Raw genomic sequence first — 20,400 nt, 5'->3', positions numbered from 1 at the left:
CTTAAATATGAGTTTCTCAGAGTCCATCAAGCGACAAAAAGAGAAATTGCAAAAAACTGTCACTTTTGTTAAATATGTAGATGGAAGAATTTTCAAAGAAATTAAAGATGAACATCCTCAGTTTGTTGGGAAGCAGTATGGTTTTGTGGTAGATGAAATGCCTGATAAAGTTCCTGCTAAAGTAATAGATAATATTTATTTAGGTTCCCAGGATTGTTGTGAAATAGAAGTATTGGATAAGTTCAATATCAAGTTTGTTTTGAGTATAGGAGTGGAAGCTCCTATCAAATATGATGATATAACCTATAAATTTATTGAATGCATGGATTTGCCAGAAACAAACCTTACTCCAATTTTAAGAGAGTGTATACCATTTATAGAATATGCTGTGAAACAGCATCATAATATTCTAGTTCATTGTAATGCAGGTGTTAGTCGTTCTTCATCTGTTGTAATAGGTTATCTCTTGATTGATAGAAAATATAGTTATTTACAAGCATACAATGTTGTTAAAACAGCAAGAAGTTGTATTAATCCCAATGCTGGGTTTGAAAAACAATTGCAACATTTAGGTAGGTAGTTTTGGTTCAAATAATTTTAAAGTTAGAAGTTAATTCTGGTAGTAATTGAAATGATTGTTTTGCGGTAAATATGTTTTTCTGTATTTACAACAATAAAGTTTTATATCCAATATGTACTTTTTAATATGCTACTGATTTATTTTTTCTAATATGCTACTGATTTTCTTTTTGTGGCCATTTTTGAAAAGCAAACTATCATCCAATTGTTATTTTTTGTGACTGAGTACATCTTACCTGTTGACATAGTTTCTGAAATATTTAAAAACAAAATTAACCCAATTAGATGAAGGAATATTTTATGTACAAAAATAGATCAGTTTTTTGAAACTACAATAAACAATTCCAATAAACACGGACAGCCAAAGCTGTCCGTGGTATTGAGTTTATGTATTTTTGATCTTTAAACATTATTCTAAGAGGTGTACATAAATATTGGAAAACTTGTAGTTACCAAATTACTAAATGCTAACTCATTAATAAGAAGGTGTAACTCTTTAAAAATGTAATAATATTGTAACTAGTATATATAGTATAATCTAAATTACATATATTTACACACATCCATATGCACGATAGAAATGTTTCCCTAAAAAATAAAAACAAATACAATCATTCACGATAATACAATAATTTACTGATGAACATATCATACAAATAAATTTCAGATAAAAAGTTATGTGAAGAAACATTGAATACATATTCATTATTCGAACAATTGTAGAATAGTTCTTTCTATGGAAAGTATAAAATGCTGTACTTTTTTTTTAAATTGAAAAAGAGTAAGATTCGACAATTTCTCTTGGTAGGTAATTGAAAAATCGTGGTGCTAAGGATGCTTGGCATTTTTGACCTATCGTTTTCCTTGCAATTGGAATTTTGAGCTTGTTGGAGTCCTTTGCTCTTGTGAGATATCTATGCGATATTTAATCGAGCACATTAGTTTTTTGTGTTTGAACAAATAGATGACTGACTTGAAAAAAGTATAATAGACCAGACGAATAGGTTCTTTTTTTTATGCTGGAGAAGTCTAACGTCAAAGCTTTTTTCTCATTTAGATACTTATTTTAAATTACTTCAACAAGCAATTGTTATTAAGAAAATTCAGATATAAACAATAAGTTTCTTTTTTATTGTCAAATTGTGAGCTAATTGAAATTAATTGACATAGGAACATAATCAAATTGAAGAGGGCAATTTTCATGGTATAAATGACTTATGATGTAAAAATGTAAAGAGTTCATGATATTTTCAGAGGAGTTGTTGATGAGCTGAACATACTTTAATACTATTTCGTGGCGTATTGAGCTTGCATTATACATTTGAGGTGAACAAGTTATCAAGTAATGTTCGGTATGAAAGTTTTAGATATCAATACAATGAATTTTTTTAATTATTTGCCAATAGTTTCTTCAGGAGTTTCACACTTTATTTGTATGAAGATTGAGAAGTAGAAAGCCTAAATGCTTTTTTCCATTTCCAAAGAAATTTTGTGTGACTCCATAAGTGGCAAATACCTCTGCTGAGGTATCCAACAGAGTGTTGGAAATAATCGATAGTATTAAGGTATTTTAATACTTTAGGACGAATTTGCATTTGTTATAGATATGAAAATTGCTCTCAAAAGTTTCGGTTTGAAGCAAAACGAAACAAGTGAACTGATGACACCTTTTTTGAATATTCAAAAAAATTAATATTACTGGAGTTTTATCCCAACACCTAACCGTTATTTTGAACACCTTGACACGTGTTTCAATCACCAAGTGATCATCTTCAAGAGGAAGATCAATTTTCCTCCAGTAATATTCATTACTACACCAAAGGTTCCAAACAGTATCACAAATATTCAAAAAACGGCAGGACTTTAGTATTTGGGATAACGCCCACCAGGGGGAGTGGCATATCAATCGAAAGGGAACCCAATGGTATGGGCTTCATCGCGAGTTTTTTATTCATATTATTCTATTACATATATTTTGGTTTGAACTGACTTTTTATACATTTAATGAGTTCTAAGAAGGGATCCAACTTATTGTGACGGACTTCCCGACGCCAGAGATATTCGCACATGTGCATGGCCAGGTCATCACCACTGTAACCACGCTCTTCCAGGTTAGGTTAGGTTAGTTCATGTCAGAAAATTTTGACATTTTTCAAATTTTTTTCCTCTTATTTCCTCGCGATAAAACCCATACCATTGTGTTCTTCTCATCGTCCCCTTTCGATTGATATGCCACTCCCCCTGGTGGGCGTTATCCCAAATATTAAAGTGCAGCCCCAGAACACACCCATCTCTTGACGTGCGTTTTGCTAACCAAGTTAGCATCATCAGGAGATGATTACTGTGTTTTTTACATCTTGTATATATTCACTAGTTTCTGATTTCTTTTGCTAATCAAAAAACGAAACACATTTTAAAAGTTGAGAAAAAAATTACATTTTTAAAAGTTTAGAAAATCTTCTATACTATAAAATATTTGTTTTGTCAGAAAACGTTTGCCTTTAATGCTAAATGACATGATTGATATATTACAGGTATCTCGTTTAAGCTCACTCATACACTTGAATTTATTATTCAATTCAACTCATATGTAGTCAGGCGAGTTCTAGCAGATTTGTAATCGTGAGTAACTCTGGTGTAGACTTCCTTTCATCCGTGTGTCATTCGAATGCAAGTCCTCATTTTTCTTGAATCTGTTTTCATTTTCTTTAATAATAAAGGTAATTATTTTAAATATGTATAAGCTAGGCAAAGTTTTTATTTGCTATCTTTTAAATAGGTCTTTACATGTTGATAGTGGATGGACATTGAACATAGCTCTTAATATTTTTTCTGTGCTCTGAATGCCTTATTAGCATGTGGCGAGGAACCCCAGAATACCAATCCATATTTTAGAACTGACTGAACAAGTCCATAATATAGTAGTTTAAGTAAATTAAAAAAAACAGTCTCTGAGCTGCTTTATCATGTATCAACATGTGCTTAGTCAGAAGCATACAGTTTATATTTGGGCCAACCATGTTGATTTTTTATCAAGTGTAACACCCAGAAATTTCATTGTTTCTGTAGCGTCAATTGATTTTCTATTGATATGTTGCATGGCCAACCGATGTTAAGCAGTTATCTAACTGAAAACCTAGGTACTTAACTGACGAAACTATTTCTATTTTTTCATTGTAAGTTGATACTATTGACATCGATATTATTATATTTATATTTTGTTGTTAGAAGCATTCCTTTATCGGAAACATCCGATTTAAGTTTATTCATTGTTAAATATTCATGGACATCAATTAAAACTGAATTAATTTTTTGTATTGCTCCATCCAAACTATAATCGCTACAATCTAACAGAGCATCATCGGCAAAAAGATTAATGAATTCATAGTCAACAAATAACTTGACGTCACTTAAATACAATATGAAGATCAATGGGCCAAGGACACTTCCTTGCGGAACTTCCACATCATTTACAATTTCAGATGACACAGATCAATTAAAGCGTACTCTTTGTTTATGATTACTTAGATAGTTATCCATCCAGTCATAAACACTACCAGTTATACCACATTTCAATAGTATTTTGCGATCAATTATCTCATGTATATGTTGGAATTTTTCAAAGATATGAATTCGTTCATATTTTGAAAACAAAAAATCTGTTCAGAAGCTACGTAGAATAGCAAATTCATCAATTCATAAACTAATTTTTAAAATTTCATATTATTACCCATTGCTCAAAGACGAAACGGACTTGTTTAAGTTTAACGTTAGTCGTGTCACGAAATATTCTGGCGATATCTTGAATTTATTGGGGCCTCTGAAGACACCCTACATTTTATTCTATGAAAGAGAGGACATTGGCAGATCAAGATTTTGATATACCTAATGTGGTGCTGCAGGTTTTTCTGGTTTTCCTGCAACTGAAAAAGCAAATGCACCACTGGAAACAATCACCCCGGGAGCGCCAATTGATTTTTGTTGTTTCATAATTTGTATTCATATGATTATTAAAAGGTTGCCTAGTACTAGCACGTTAATGTTATGATGATGAAATGTGTTCTAAAACTATTTGTTGTCAAAAAAATTCAATGCTATGAATGGAGTTAAAGGAAAGAGAAATAATAAAGAAATAGAAGCCATTTTATTGGATAACAATTCTAATAAAATATATTTCTTACAAAAAAGCGGAATGTATATAAACAAAACAAAAATTATATATAAAAAGGCAGTAATAAAATGTACAAATAAGTAAATCTATAAAGTTAGCTGACGATCAGGTATTAAAATTCTAATGAACTTTCCATAAAGTTACATACATGTAGATAAGTTGGTCAACTGGATATGTTCTAGTTTAGCCAAAACACTAGACGGTTTAAAAAACGGCAACATATGTTTCTCAAGTGTTTTTCAATTTATTGTGTTGCTGTTTTGTAAACTGTCCCGTGAAAATCTCACAAAGTGTTACTTGAATACGTTGTGAATTTCCATCAAGTATAGGAAAATACTTCACATGATAAATCTATTTTGAAGACCAATGATTCTTCTGTATTTTGTATTAAAAGTGAGCGTCTTGTAGATATTTTTGCCTTAAAAAGTAAATCTAGAAAATGTATTTGAGAAGTTTTTTTAAAATCATTTCATGATAAAGGAGCTAAAGCTGAAAAAAGTAAAACTTGAGAAGAGTTTTGGATCTTCTCCAAAATGATGATTTGTAGGATTGTTCCGGGTTTTTATGATCGTCTGAATTTGTGATCTGGGACATTTTTTTTTTGAGCAAATACTATACAAACCTGCCACAAAAAATGCATTGATAAAAATTTCATCAACGAGGTCCAATCACTCATTAAATCAGCCCGTGGCAACTACAAACCATACACAGGAATATAATCTCAATGTAAGCGAAATGTTGAGGAGAAATCAAACAGATCAACAGTTTTGTTGAAGACAATACAATGTTTCAACAAAAGAAACCATTTTATTACTCTTTATATTGTTATAGTTAATAAAATGCTTTCAAATAATTTGAAAAAATCTAATTCATGATGTGATTTAACTCATTATAACGATAAGTCAAAACAAATGTTTGAAATTTTTGGGTGAAATATTAATACCACTATAAGAACAAAGGCTTTCACAGCTGGAGTACCAAACTTTTTGTCTGCCACAGTACTTCAAGTTGAATTTGATCACGGCCCACTAGGCCAGATTTTGTTCCCTTCATCATCATTGTTGTATACAATTCACAATTAATATCTGTTTGATTTCTTTCATGTTGACAAATTACAATATGATTTATATAGGGTAGTCCATCGAAAACATACGGTATAGCATAACTTTTAAAAATAGAAAATTCGTCAAGTTCGTTTGTAAGCTAACCTTTCAACTCTATAAATAGAACTGTCAATCTCAAATTTTGAAAAATAGAAATGGGGTTAAATGATACCTCTCTGAACGAAAAAATTACTACTTCGTTTTTGGAAATTGATTTGCTCTTTAAAAAAATAGGAATCTCTGAAATGTCAACAATACGTTTTTCGAAGAATGCAAAAATTCAATGGAATTTATTCAAAAACTTGTCACATTAATGCTAGAAATGCTCACATATTAGTCAGTGAGCATACTTGAAAACTGGCTATAAATCAAATCATCTAAATGAACAATTCGTTCAGGCCAGTCTCTTCTATTCTTGGCATTAGCCAGGGGAGTAATTTTCTGATAGGTTTCAGTCCATAAACCTACTGTGAGGTAAGTGAAGACTGGCCTGAACGAATTGTTTCTTAAGATGATTTGCTACAAATGTTGCCCGTTAACCTTCATACAATAATACAGGTTACTTTTAAACCGTTGAACATTTTGGAGCGCCAGCTGTGTCACTTCACGAAATATATTCAGTTATAAACATCTGGTTTTTTTAAGTATAATAGTATATAAATATTTTGTCCTCACAAAATGTGTGTTATTATTAAAATTATAGTTTTAGAAGTTCTTGGACAGGAGAAATGGATGCAACTGAGTGGCCTCCACCTGCCCGGTACTGACGATGCCTAACAGGCTGAAACAGCTGTTTACCGGTGGCCCCTAAATTGAAATCAATATGGGAATGATCAGAATAGTGCTTATCTTTTCATGGAATTATTTTTCAGCAGCTTGGCTGCATTAACCTATTTCAATTTTATATCATTTCTAGAAACATGTGGATTCTTTTTAAGATGGCATTCCAGGAGAGCTTCTTAAATTTCTGCTACCGCAATGGGGAATGTTCCTCCTGACGAAAATCAAGTAGTTTTCATAAAAGAGCTCTAAAACAACGCATTTTAAACTTATTTCAACCTTTTTCTTTAAAAAATTATTTAAATACTTAAAAAAGAGGAATGAAATAATGCATTCAACATTTAAAGGGATTCGTTTCTATTTCACCATTTGGCAACATCGGTTATAGCTAATAAAGGACAATGAATCTGTTACCTGTATGAGACAAACAAAGATGACACATTTCAGAGGCGTGCTGTTCTGTTTACTTATATTCCGAGACATTCTGTAACATATGACATTTTGTGCACCTAACCTATCTTCCTCTATATGAATAAATAACAAAACAACTGTTGTTTATGTGGCTTGTGGAGATGGTATTGAGCTATAATTTATATTTTGCCTTAATTGTTGATTTATAAAGATAATTTTCCTTCTTTAAAGCAGAATATTTAGGTAGTATAAATTATTTCAAGTTGATATAGGCGCTGTTGCCAATATGTGAATTAGAAACAAATCCCTTTAAAAATTAAAATCCAACATTTGAAACATCAATTTAAATTCTTTTCGAAGTGAATTTGAAAAACTCATGAGTTAAACTCAACTTTATTTTGTTCAAACTTGCATTTGCTGTAATAACCCAAATTGAGGAACATTCCCCATTGTTGGTTAATTGGTCAAACTACCAACACTGACATAAAAACTTGGCGAGTTAACTTGAGTGTCACACCAATAATTGAGTGATTCCACTTATGTCTCGCTTGCGTTTAGGCAGTTATTTTTATCAAGTACTTTTCTTTGTTATTCACATTTTGTCTGCAATCGAGGATCACCTGCCCGGTACTGACAATGCCCAATAGGCTGAAACAGCTGTCTACCGGTGGCTCTTAAATTGAAATCAATGCGGGAATGATCAGAATAGTACTTATCTATTTATATATATAGAGATTATTTTATTGAGTAATATTTTCTCTGGCAGGTATGAATTTCGGTGCATTTTCTATGGACCACCATGAAACTATCTCTCAACACACCTGTCGACACATACACAATGGAAGACATTGAATTTCTTACATTCTAGTAATAAGTTAGGCAAATTTATTTTTAAAATTTCATCAATATTAAAGAATTTTTCTATTATACTACCGTTGAGCATTATTTCCACAATTACTTCCGTAATTTTTAGATTCAATTTTCAGTACAGTTACATATGTATACACTTACTTCAATATCACTCATAAAGCATCACCAATTTTGCAACAGTTTAAATGTAGAAATCAACAAACATTTAAATAGATCTATTAAGTACATTTTCTCACTCATTTTTTCAGATCCACCTTTTGCACAAACTTACATTCGTTTCCTAATACTAATATATTTTTAAAAAACATATAAAAAAGTGATTACAATAAATTAAAAACAAAAAAAGTTTAGGTAAAAATGGAAATTCAAAATATATGTATATATATAAAGCATCACTGATAATTTGTGTTACATAGCTGTTCGACTAGAACTTATTCCTCGTGCAGGAAGAGAATTGCTTTTGCCAGGAAGTTCCTTGGCATGAGAGTGAGCCACAACTATGTTTAGACATTGTACCCACTCTTCAGCGTTCTTACCATCTTTAGGTTTCAGAATTAACGTTTGATTTTCCGTGAAGATTTCGAAAGCTTTCGGAATGTTCCTTGCTCCTCTTGATACTTTAACTGATCTAATTTGATTAACATCAATAGATTCACCTCCGCTCTGAAAGAAAAATGTAATCAAAGGGGTAAGTTATAAACACTTCGAAAGGCTAGAAAACATTTCAAAAATATCTTGACATTTTCTTCAAGCGATTTTTTTTGTACCTTGGGAGCTGTCTGACTTGTCCATTTAGTCCAAGTCTCCAGAAAACACTGCAGCCTTTTGGGCTCATTGCGTTTATTCTCCCATCTTCTCATGACACCCATTCCATCAGTCTCGTGCCCTGTACTAGTTTGTACAGGTTCCGTGTTGGATGTTCGTCATATTCTTCTGGGCGTAATTTTGTACTTCCTGTTTCAGTGCCTCACATTCACATAAGATGTGTAGAGCTGTTTCTGTCCCTTCGTTGCATTAATCTGCAGCCGAGATCTCCGTTGTACAGCCCCATTTTATTCAGGTGTCCGGACAATGACCGGTTAGTAACCCTGTTATTATTCTGAGCCGGTCCCTACTATATTGAAGTAGTTCTTCGGTTCTTTTCTCGGACGGTTCCCTAATGAAGGTTCTACTGTGTTTGTTGTCAGGTACTTTTGTTCAGTACTCTGTGTGCTTCTTATTGGTCCATGTCCTAATCTGGTTTCGTACCAATGATTTTGGTACCCCCAGAGCTGGTTCAGGACCTATATATGAAGTTGATGATCCGCGTCTAGCGCATTCATCAGCTTTATCATTACCTGTGATTCCTGAATGTCCTGGCACCCAGTACAAAGTTAATTTGTTCCTGTTTGCAAGTTCGTTCAGTTCTTCATGGCATTCCCAGACCAGTTTTGATGTCACCTTCGGGTTTGTCAGAGCCCCTAGTGCGCTCTTGCTGTCTGTTAAAATATTGATCCGCTCATTTCTTTGAGGTCTCAATTTAAAAAGTCTTGCACACTGCAAGATAGCACACACTTCCGACTGAAAGACGGATGTGTATAGTCCCAGCGGATAGCTGTAGTTAAGATTTCTATCCGCTCGGTATATTCCAGCTCCAGTTCCATGTTTGGTCTTCGATCCATCTGCATACCAGGTGTTTTTTCCAAACATGTTTTCGGGATGACTAATAGTCTTCCACTCTTCACGGCTTATGATTTTGGCCGTGAAGTTTGTGTTAAAGGTGTACTTCGGTATCATGTTGTCCGTGCACATATTCAATATGTGCTCCTCCACTTGTTCCGAAATTTCTGTTCGGTCCGATCTTTTGTAGTTCGGTGAGTTTTCCAGTCTGAATTGGCCCATCCTGGCGTCCCCCATTATCACAAAGTGTAAAGGAGGTAGATTCAGGAGTGTCTCCAATGCAGCTGTTGGGGTAGTTCTCATTGCTCCCGTCATTCCCAAACATGCAAGTCTTTGCACATTGACTAGTTTGTTGATGGCGGTCGCCTGCTTCATCTTTGGCCACCAGACCAGAGATGAGTATGTTATCATGGGTTTAACCACCATCGTGTACAGCCAATATACCATGTCTGGTTTTAGCCCCCATGTTTTTCCATAGGTGCGTCTGGCGAGCATCGGTGCTATCTCCGCTTTCCTCTTTATCCTGTCCAAGTATTGGTTCCAGGTCAGTTTGGAATCTAGGATTACTCCCAGATATTTAACTTCCCCCGACACTTGTATTTCTACACCTCGAAGTTTAGAGGTCCGAGACCCTCCGTTTTAGTCCTTTTGGTGAATGCTACTATGGTCGATTTGGATGGGCTTATGTTAAGCCCTTCTTTTTCGGTCGATCTTGTTATAATGTTCAGGGCCTGCTGCATGCATCCCTTCACTACATTATTGTATTTACCCTGGACTAAGATGACTAAGTCGTCTGCATAGCACAGTGCTTTATACCCATTATGGTCCAAGAGACATAGTAGCTCGTCCATTACAAGGTTCCATAACAGAGGGGATAGAACCCCCCCCTGAGGACAGCCCCTTGCTACCCGTGCCACGACTGTTTCCCCCATAATGGTTGTATATACCAATCTTCCCCTAATCATGCAGTCTATCCACCTACAGCTTGTCTTGTCGATCCCTCTTCTCTTCGACGCCTGGATGATTGATTCTAACGACTTATTATAAAATGCGCCCTCAATGTCCAAGAAAGCAGCTAAAAGTACTTCCTTGTTTTTGTAAGTATATTCTACTTTTTCTGTTACCCGACATAGCCGTTTCTGTTGACATACCTGACCTGTATTTTTTTCAGTTACTTTTGTTAACTTTTTTTACTTTCTTCAAACAATATTATATATCATTTTCAAAAATCTTTTTTGAATGATTTCAAATTTTTTCAAATGTTTTTTTTTACACCATCGCAGCTAAAAATTCCACAACTCATCTGAGATTGTATCCAAGAAAAATAAAGAATCCAAAAATAAAGAATTTGTTTCACAAATTTGAAATTTGAAAGAAGGTTTCCTATTTATTTTACAATATAATTAATTTTTTTGATTGATTGATTACTTGATGAAGATCCATGGTAATTCCATAAACTACACCTTATGATTTGATCTCTACAAACATGTTCAGAGAATATATCAAATGTTTCGCTATCACATTAGCTTTTTCGTAATGGTGCAAGCAACACAACAGGATTAAAATGTTTCAAATGATTGTAAAGCTGTCCAATCGGGCTATCCTGTTTGTACCTTTTGAGGTAATAGTAATACAGGGCTTTTCATGATGAGCGTTAATTAGCCGTTTCTGACAAACTATTTAACGGATCAACCTGAAAATTTCACAGTATACATAAATCAATATGACCTACACGCCTAAAATATTTTAGACGAAGCGGCGTTGTCACTTCTACTATAACGTAGCGGCTTCTTTGATTTTTCAAATGGAACACCCCATATATAATATCATGTTATGATTCATTATCACTTTGTCAACAAAATCATATACTATTTCCCTATACCTATCTATTACCGTTTAGAAGATATAAATTAATTTCGATATTTTTTTTACCAAACATGAACTTTTATAAATGCTGATAATCTTGAACTCTCTTGCACTGAAACGATCAAATTTGAAATGGAGTGGAGTGATACTATGAGGATCTTCACTCCGAGTCATATTTTCATTTGCCTCATACAGGGTCTTCAAAAAATGCAGATACTTTGATCTCATGAAAAAATGAGTGGAACTCAATTTTTTCAAATGGAACACTTTGAGCTCTACATCCAATTTTAGATTAGCTTTGTTCACTTTGTTAACTTTGAACCGTTTTCGAGATAAACTGACGTGGTTTTCTTGCTCGTTTTTTTGAATTCATCACTTATTTTGGATATTCAACATTATTTTTTATACTTAGTAATATTTCTTTTTGATCCAGTTTTTTAACTCTCTCAGATCAGTCAATTCGAAATTGGTATGTACCTACCTTAGAAAAAGTTACAATTTGTATACATTGAGGTATTGGTCTCTAAAGTACAACAGTACACATTAACATTTTTTAATAGTGTGCTTTGGAAAAATAAATAAACCAATTATTTAACGTCAGACTTTCGTTGGTGGTTTTGACTGATTGTGATAGCTACCAATTATAATAGAATAATGTCAAGATTAGGTTACAGTAATGAAGATTTCTTGAATTTATTAATAATTTATGGTGAGTGCAATAGAATTGCAAGTAGAACATGCCGAGTATTTCATGAAAGATATCCACAACTTCCGAAGGCGAATAATAATGTGATAAATCGACTACTGAAAAACTGTAGGTTGAATGGAACCTTCTGTCCAAAAATCATACATAAGAAGACTAAAGTAGATGTTGATGACAATGGTATAACAGTTTTGGGATACTTTCATGCATTTCCAAATGCTTCTCTGCACGAGGCTGAAAGGGAGATAGGTATACCCTACGTGACAATTTGTCGAATTCTTAATAAGCACTGTGTCCAACATTTGAAAGAGACTGATTTACCTCGTAGAGTGGAACTCTTTGAATGGTTACTTGTCAAGACTCTAGAGGATGAACATTTCCTTGATAATATCATATGGACAGATTAGGCCAACTTCACAAAAAATGGAGTTTTCAATAGACACAACAGTCATTATTGGGCGCCAGAAAATCCCCATGTTGTCCGCCAAAGGGGTTTTCAAGAAAGATGGCAATTCAATGTATTTTGTGCCATAAATAATGAGTCAATTTTTTATATCGAGTTTTATGATGATAATTTGAATGCATCAAAATATGAAGATTTACTGAGAAATGGAATTCAAATGATTTTAAATAATAGACCAGGAAGAGAACGTATGTGGTACCAAATGGATGGTGCTCCACCCCATAATTCTCATTCAGTCAACGAAGCTTTAACCGAAATCTTCGAAGACAGATGGATTGGTAATAATGGACCTTTTCGTTGGCCTCCTAAAACATCAGATGGCAATCCATTAGATTATTTCGTGTGGGGGTTTCATTAAAAATATGGTTTACTCTACTCCAATAACAACAATGGAAGATATGAAATCGAGAGTTACAACTGCTTTCAATAGTTTGACTCCAGACTTGATCAGAAGCGCTACACATGACAATCTTTTGAAGAGATTACATATTTGTTAAAGTAGAGGTGGAGATGTGTTTGAACATATTCTGAAATACACTGACGATTAAATTAACTCATTAATTTATGGGTTTATTATTTTCAGTTCGTGTTTCAGCGTTAATAAAACTCTTGTTTGAAGAGAAGTTTCATTCGATGGTTGAGGAGTATTTTAATAATTATCTTTTCATTGTATTATCTGTGACTAATTGAAAAACATCAAACGAAATCTGTTTTACAAAAATGAGTGATGAACAAGGAAACCATGTCAATTTCCGTTTGAAACAGTTTATCTCGAAAACGGTTCAAAATAGAAATAGTATTATCTGAACAAAGTTAATCTAAAATTGGATGTAGAGCTCAAAGTGTTCCATTTGAAAAAATTGAGTTCTACTCATTTTTTCATGAGATCAAAGTATCTGCATTTTTTGAAGACCCTGTATGAGGCAAATGAAAATATGACTCGGAGTGAAGATCCTCATAGTATCACTCCACTCCATTTCAAATTTGATCGTTTTAGTGCAAGAGAGTTCAAGATTATCAGCATTTATAAAAGTTCATGTTTGGTAAAAAAAATATCGAAATTAATTTATATCTTCTAAACGGTAATAGATAGGTATAGGGAAATAGTATATGAATTTGTTGACAAAGTGATAATGAATCATAATATGATATTATATCGGGGTGTTCCATTTGAAAAATCAAAGAAGCCGCTACTTTATAGTAGAAGCGACAACGCCGCTTCGTCTGAAATTTTAGGCGTGTAGGTCATATTGACTTATGCATACTGTGGAATTTTCAGGTTGATCCGTTGAATAGTTTGCCAGAAACGGCTAATTAACGCTCATCATGAAAAGCCCTGTATACAAAAAAAGTCGCCACAATAAAATCTGTTCTGTTAAAAAAAAAGGGTGAATGTTCAAATCTCGCGAGCTATAGTTAGCGATTTTTTTTTCATTCTCTAGGACATCATAGTAATTTTAACAATTTTATTAATTACCGAGCCTCTACACGATAAATGTGCTCCAGACAAAGTGAAATATCTTGTCCTCCATCTTCTGAATAGTCTCCATCGACCTTTTTTCTCCTTCAACTGGCCTTCTATCACTGGTTGAGTATCACCTACGATTGAAAATGAGAACATATACATATATACATACAAACATTTCAGACTAGGAATCGCACGTTTAAAAATAAAAATTATTAATCCTCAGCTCGAAAAAGTTTCAACTTTTGACAGTCAAAACGGATTTTGAGAGATTCGACATATTTGAAGAATTTCCACTCTGACCTGAGAATTATGAAACTGACAGGTTACCTCAACTTATTCAAAAATGAGCAAACTCATTTAACAAGATTCTCACATGATTTAGCGTTGATCAACATTGGGTCGTTCCATTGTGAATTGGTTTTTTGTGTTGAGGGAGTTTAGATACGATAGAAATTTGCTTAGTTTCTCTTCACCATGCTACCACCAATCATCAACGTGACACATCCAACAATGGTTTCACGGCGGCTTACTCTAAGGCCCGTTGTTCGCCACCAATGGATTTAACGACGAATTTCTATCATATACTTTAACCTAAAAATCCAGTTCGCAATGGAATAAAGCCGGGGTCACATTTCAATAAAGTTGCGCTCCATATAATTTTTTTTAAATTTATTTGATACACCTTCCAAAAAACTTGTAACGAAAGCAGTATGCAAGTATTTTATACAGTTAATATTGCTGAATAATCTGAAATTGAATAAAAACTGTTGTTGTAGCTTGTAAGTACTGTTATGACTAACCAAGTTAGTTCATACAAAATGTGTTTTTATACGTGGACCATTCAAAAAATAAGGGAAAAGTTCAAATTTTGCAGGCTATGTACATTTGATTAGGGATTTTATTTTTTCTGGTGGTACACTCGTCTTGAACATATCGTAGGCTTAATCGGCATAATGCGTAACTCCATTTCTGAAATGGAGTTACGCACACAAAAAACCGTTTTCTAATGGAATATACTGAGTTTAAAAAAAAGTGATTGATTTTATGGATAGATAAAATGATATTGTAACGTAAACCTATGAGTTATTTCACTTTCTTTGACTGAGGATACACTACAAAAACACACTTATGTCTATTTTCCACTATATTTCTTTATTGTTGACCGGTTTCGGCTATTACACCATTTTCAAAACTAACTGATTACATTTAAATCTGAGTAATTTATACCTATGTTGCTTATTCTATCATAAATGATTTGATATACCTGATACCCGGTACCTGCGTTTCATATACCTGTAAAATCCATGAACATAACAAAGCTTTCAATATAATGTAGGTTTTGGGATCTGGATTATAGGTTCAGGAGAGGACTATCATTTAAATCAAGTTGTTCGTTGAGGACAATAGAATTGGGATTTTTCTTTGACCTGTTTATTTCCATAGATTCCAACAGATTCATCATTTTCCCTTTTTTGCATGTGTGTAAGATCTTTAAATTATCTTTATCTATTTTATGTATCGAATTTTGAAGATGTTCGTACATTAATGATTTTTTATCCGAAATGACATGTTCGTGGTACCTTGTAGCAAAATTTCTCCCAGTTTGGCCTATATATGGCGGGGCATTCACCACATTCTATTCGATATATACCAGATCTCTTCCCTTTCTCTAATTTAGGTTTGGCATTAAATAATGTTTCCTAAATTTCCGTTGGATGTGTAGGATGTTTGTAAATTGAATTTTGAGAGATAATTTTTAATATTCTCGGAGATGCTACCAGCATAATTGATACTAACATATTTGTGTTCTGGTCTTGTGGAAATTGAGTATAGTTCTTTCATTATTGATTTTTGTTGATATTTCATTATTATGTTGTTAATTAGAGTGGTAGGTATTTTGTTATTAACTGCTATTTGTTTAATGATTGCGATTTCACTTCGGAGGTTTTGATCAGAAAGGGGTATTGTGAAAGCCATATGTATCATTGACCTGAATGCAGACAATTTCTGTGAAATCGTGTTAAAAAGAGTCAAAAGGTATTGTGCAATCTGTGAAAATGTTAAAGTCGAGTTTATCATTGTTTTTGGATATTGTCAGATCTAAAAAATTTATCTCATTGTTCTCTTCTATCTCTACGGTGAATTTGATCTTATCGTGTAGACTATTGAGGAATTTCAAGTAATGAGATATTTGTCTAGCTGAACCATCGAAGCCTACTAATATGTCATCTACATATCTAAACCAGAACACAATATGTTTATGAGAAAGACAGTTATTCAAAATTAGATTAGTCTCTAAATTGTTTAGGAATATATCAGCTAGTAACGGACTTATCGGTGATCCCATCGGTAGGCCTGAGTTCTGTATATAAAATGTATTATTAAATTTAAAATAGTTTTGTTTTAAACACGTGTTGAACAGTTCACAGAGTTCACTGTTGACATATGGGTTAGTATTATGTCTATCTAATATGTTTTTAATCAGGGGAAGGCATTCATCTGTTGGAATATTTGGAAACATGTTCTTGATTTAAATAATAGTCCTCTCCTGAACCTATAATCCAGATCCCAAAACCTACATTATATTGAAAGCTTTGTTATGTTCATGGATTATACAGGTATATGAAACGCAGGTACCGGGTATCAGGTATATCATTTATGATAGAATAAGCAACATAGGTATAAATTACTCAGATTCAAATGTAATCAGTTAGTTTTGAAAATGGTGTAATAGCCGAAACCGGTCAACAATAAAGAAATATAGTGGAAAATAGACAAAAGTGTGTTTTTGTAGTGCATCCTCAGTGAACATGAATTTCCACAAAATAAACAAGTCGTCAATCGAAGAAGCACTTTCTTTGAGCTGATTTCCGTATTTTTCAAGAAAATGGAGTTAAATTATGACCTAATAAACGGATATAAGCATTTTTCCTTATGAATTAAAGCGGGTTATTTCCTTTTCAACTCTTTATTTAGACAATGAAAAAACATTTTCTGAAAAACTGAAAAATATTTCCATTTAGTAAAAAATATATTAAACCTAAATTGTGCTATTCTAAAACTAAATGCTCAGTCATGGGGTAAATTATCGTAGAAATCATGATAGTCACTCTCCATACTTTTGTTTTTAGTCTATTTTTATGGAGGTGAGACAAATTATGATTTTCAGTTGCTTGGATGGTTCTCAAGGTCAGTCTTATGGGTAGTGCTTGCCATTCTGCTACTGAGTGACGAAGCTTAAAAAAAACTCCTTCTCTTGAATACTTGAAAGCTTTGACGTCATTTACCATTGGTGCACCCGTGCCTCTACCAGGTCGGATCGATTTAAAATAGTTTAGTCCATCGTATTTCTTGGAAAACGTGTGGTCCAAGTATTCGACTTTGAACGGACTTTTTTGGCACGCTGTTTTGCAAACGTATACATAATCTGCTGGTATATTAATTTTTTTGTTTTGAATTCTCCTTTCAATGACACCTCCATTTGTGTGTGGCCTTTTTGTAGGTACTTCTGCATTATGGTGACACCGGTATCCAAAGCGAAATTAAATAGTCCATTCGATAATGTCGCATTACGGTTATGATAACCGCATCCGTCGCTCCACGAAATTATCTCAATACCAGTGTGTTGGTCCTCTGTGTAATATTGTTGTAGATATTCTCTCAAAAAATGGTCGATGATAGTTGTGAACTCATTGCTAATTAATCCACCCTCTGATTCGTTCCAAAGATAGCAGTAGCCTTGATTACGCTTAAGATCATATAGGGTAAAGTTATGCACAATCAGTTTTGTCTTATAGTACAGAGAAGACACGTAAGATTTAGGGTATAGGAGTACTGATTGCAGATCCATAGTACCTAAATACCTCCGTTGCTGATTCTTTATCCTTGGTTTTCTCATTTCTTGCTTCATCCTTCAGCTTGATGTGATAATAGTATCTTTCTTCTGGTAAGTTGTTAGTTTCAAAAGCTACACACGTATCACAGAGATCCTTCTTTGGTTTTACAGAGATAGCCGTTTTTTATCAAATTCTTTATGAAATGTTGCAATCGAGACGGGAACTTCATTGTGTGTCTTGCAGTAATCAATTTTATAGAACTTGAACAAATGAGCTTTAGAGTCCCAAACTGGTTCTATATACAGCTTTGATGTGGAAGCTCTACAATAATGTGATTCCAACTTCGGTAGAGACTCAAAGAAAGCATGTAGCGTTGAAAGTTTGGTATTGGGAATTTCATTTGAATTTGTCGAAGAATGTATATTTCTGTCTATGGTCTTCAACACATCAATTTTTGTCCATTTCTTGATCACCCACTCTTGTGTTCCTATGGTATTGCATAAAGATATAGGTATCAACTTCATGTCTAGATATTGTTTTGTAATTAGTTTCGAATATATGTGAGTGAATGTCATCATTCTATTTGTCATGGTTGTGTTTATTTATATGGACATTTTATTTATACATATGTGTGTGTATATTATATGTATGTGTGTGTATATGTGTATATGTATATATATATATATATATATATATATATATATATATACACACACACACACATATATATATATATATATATATATATATATATATATATACACACACATATATATATATATATATATATATATATATATATACACACACATATATATATATATATATATATATATATATATATATATATATATATATATATATATATATATATACATGTATATATAATTATTCATCTTTACATTTTATTTTTTTTTTTTCTCTCATATGTATTGGACACAGTGGATATCCACTTCATTGTTATCTACTCACTTTGTCAATAAGAATAATTATTCTTGGACAATAAAGTACAGTTTGATTTGATTTGATATTGAGAAACATCGTCTTGCATACCCTTAGTCTCCCTTTGCCCAAATAAAATTGATTGTATCATCTTCTTGAAACATCCTTACTTCCTCTTTTCCTAATAGTAGGATGTACGGTTACATGGTTTCGAACAAATAACTTCATTTCTGCCCAGATATATTGCCAAAATTCTATTAAAATATTTTATCTCTCCATTTGATGTAGTATCCGACATTTCAGAGCGGATTTTTTACTGGCACTCAACTCACAGTAGCATGCTTGTTTTATCGTTTTTGACTCTTTTAAAATATTGTATCTCCACTTTCCATTTTCTTTTCGTTTTCCAACGTATTGTTTTCCTTTTTCTCTATTCACTCGATTAATATTTTCCTGCCATTTATTTGTGTTCACTTCATATTTAGTAGAGCATTTTCGTCTTGGGCCCTCCATTCAATGCTTGATATCTTTCCTACGACTTCACCAACACTTCTACACTTTATTGAAGTATTATTTCTAATTCTTAGACTCTGAACTCACCTCTTAAAATGATTTTCCAAAATTTAAAACTTTATTTTCACTGTCAAATCACTCGAGAACGACATAAATGCACACGTACAACCTGAAAGTTATGAAAACTAATGGACATTCGCATTTTGCAGATTGTTATTGTCGGTAGAGGATATACGAAGTTTTCTTCTTTGAAAATAGTAAATTAATCCTGTATTGTGGAGATACGGTTTATTCTGGATCATAGATAGTAATATCTTTCATTAGATGTCGCTAAAACCCTGTTTTCACCAAAAGGTGGAGTTACGCATTGTGCCTATTAAGCCGACGATATTCTCATATTTCCAGCTGTTTAGCAGAAAGTTAAAGCACCTATAGGCTGACTTTCGACCAAAGAGGGTCAGATGTCAATCTTGCTGAAGTGTCCATCAGTAAGTTGAGGTCCGCTCCAGAGGAGAAGGGGTAGATGGACGAGATGGGATGCTCTGCACACAGTAACCGTGTGGGGAAGATTTCAAATCAGGGCACTCAACCCGGGAGGGGGCATGGGGTTGGTTTAGCACGTTTAGTTTGTTGGTGAGAGGCATAAAAGTGTTTTGAGTGTTTGACGATTTTCTTCTGTCGAAAAAAATAGGTCAAAGAATTTGCATTGAATTTTGTGTAAAAAACGGAATTAATTGTTCAAAAACACTTAAAATGTTGACAGTGGCATATAGTGATTGTACTGAGTAAGAAACTAGGTTACAAGTGCTACAAGCTCTTCATGAAAGGTCGAGAGCTTGTGAATGGCGACGCTCACCATAGACGCTCCAGCACATCAACAACTGATGAAAATGTTGAGAAAGTGAAGAAAATTGTTGTGGAGAGTCCTTGAATCACTATTAGAGAAATTGCTGGGGATGTCGGCATATCGATTGACTCATACCTTGAAATTTTTTAGTGAATTTTGAGCATGAAACGTGTGGCAGCGAAGTTCGTT

The 20,400-nt window shown here is 33.4% G+C and overlaps 2 protein-coding genes across 3 annotated transcripts in view; one reads left to right on the top strand and one right to left on the bottom strand.

Moving 5' to 3' along the window:
- Positions 1-7: 7 nt before the first annotated feature.
- Mkp (MAP kinase-specific phosphatase) lies at positions 8-580 on the top strand. Its single transcript, XM_023168590.2, has one exon. The coding sequence runs from the start codon at positions 8-10 to the stop codon at positions 578-580; it is 573 nt and encodes a 190-aa protein (XP_023024358.2).
- Positions 581-4,704: 4,124 nt separating this feature from the next.
- The window catches only part of melt (ventricular zone expressed PH domain-containing protein melted), a 45,575-nt gene continuing 29,879 nt past the window's right edge, over positions 4,705-20,400 (bottom strand). For both annotated transcript variants that reach the window (XM_074180238.1, XM_074180239.1), the window contains exons 11-12: positions 14,083-14,204; positions 4,705-8,577 (exon numbers count right to left, since the gene is read on the bottom strand). In XM_074180238.1, the coding sequence (XP_074036339.1) occupies positions 8,323-8,577; positions 14,083-14,204 (377 nt within the window). In that variant the 3' untranslated portion in view covers positions 4,705-8,322. The remainder of the gene's footprint in view (positions 8,578-14,082; positions 14,205-20,400) is intronic.

Source organism: Leptinotarsa decemlineata, unplaced genomic scaffold (assembly GCF_025532065.1).
Source record: "Leptinotarsa decemlineata unplaced genomic scaffold, Ldec_3_MD MMD2_tig00026294_RagTag_RagTag, whole genome shotgun sequence".
In the NCBI taxonomy this organism is placed as follows: domain Eukaryota; kingdom Metazoa; phylum Arthropoda; class Insecta; order Coleoptera; family Chrysomelidae; genus Leptinotarsa; species Leptinotarsa decemlineata.
Note: the sequence above shows the minus strand (reverse complement) of the source record. Positions and strands in the feature narration are given on the sequence as shown.

Excerpts from the sequence above, each read along its gene's own strand:
- Mkp (XM_023168590.2), top strand. The coding sequence starts at position 8 with ATGAGTTTCTCAGAGTCCATCAAGCGACAAAAAGAGAAATTGCAAAAA.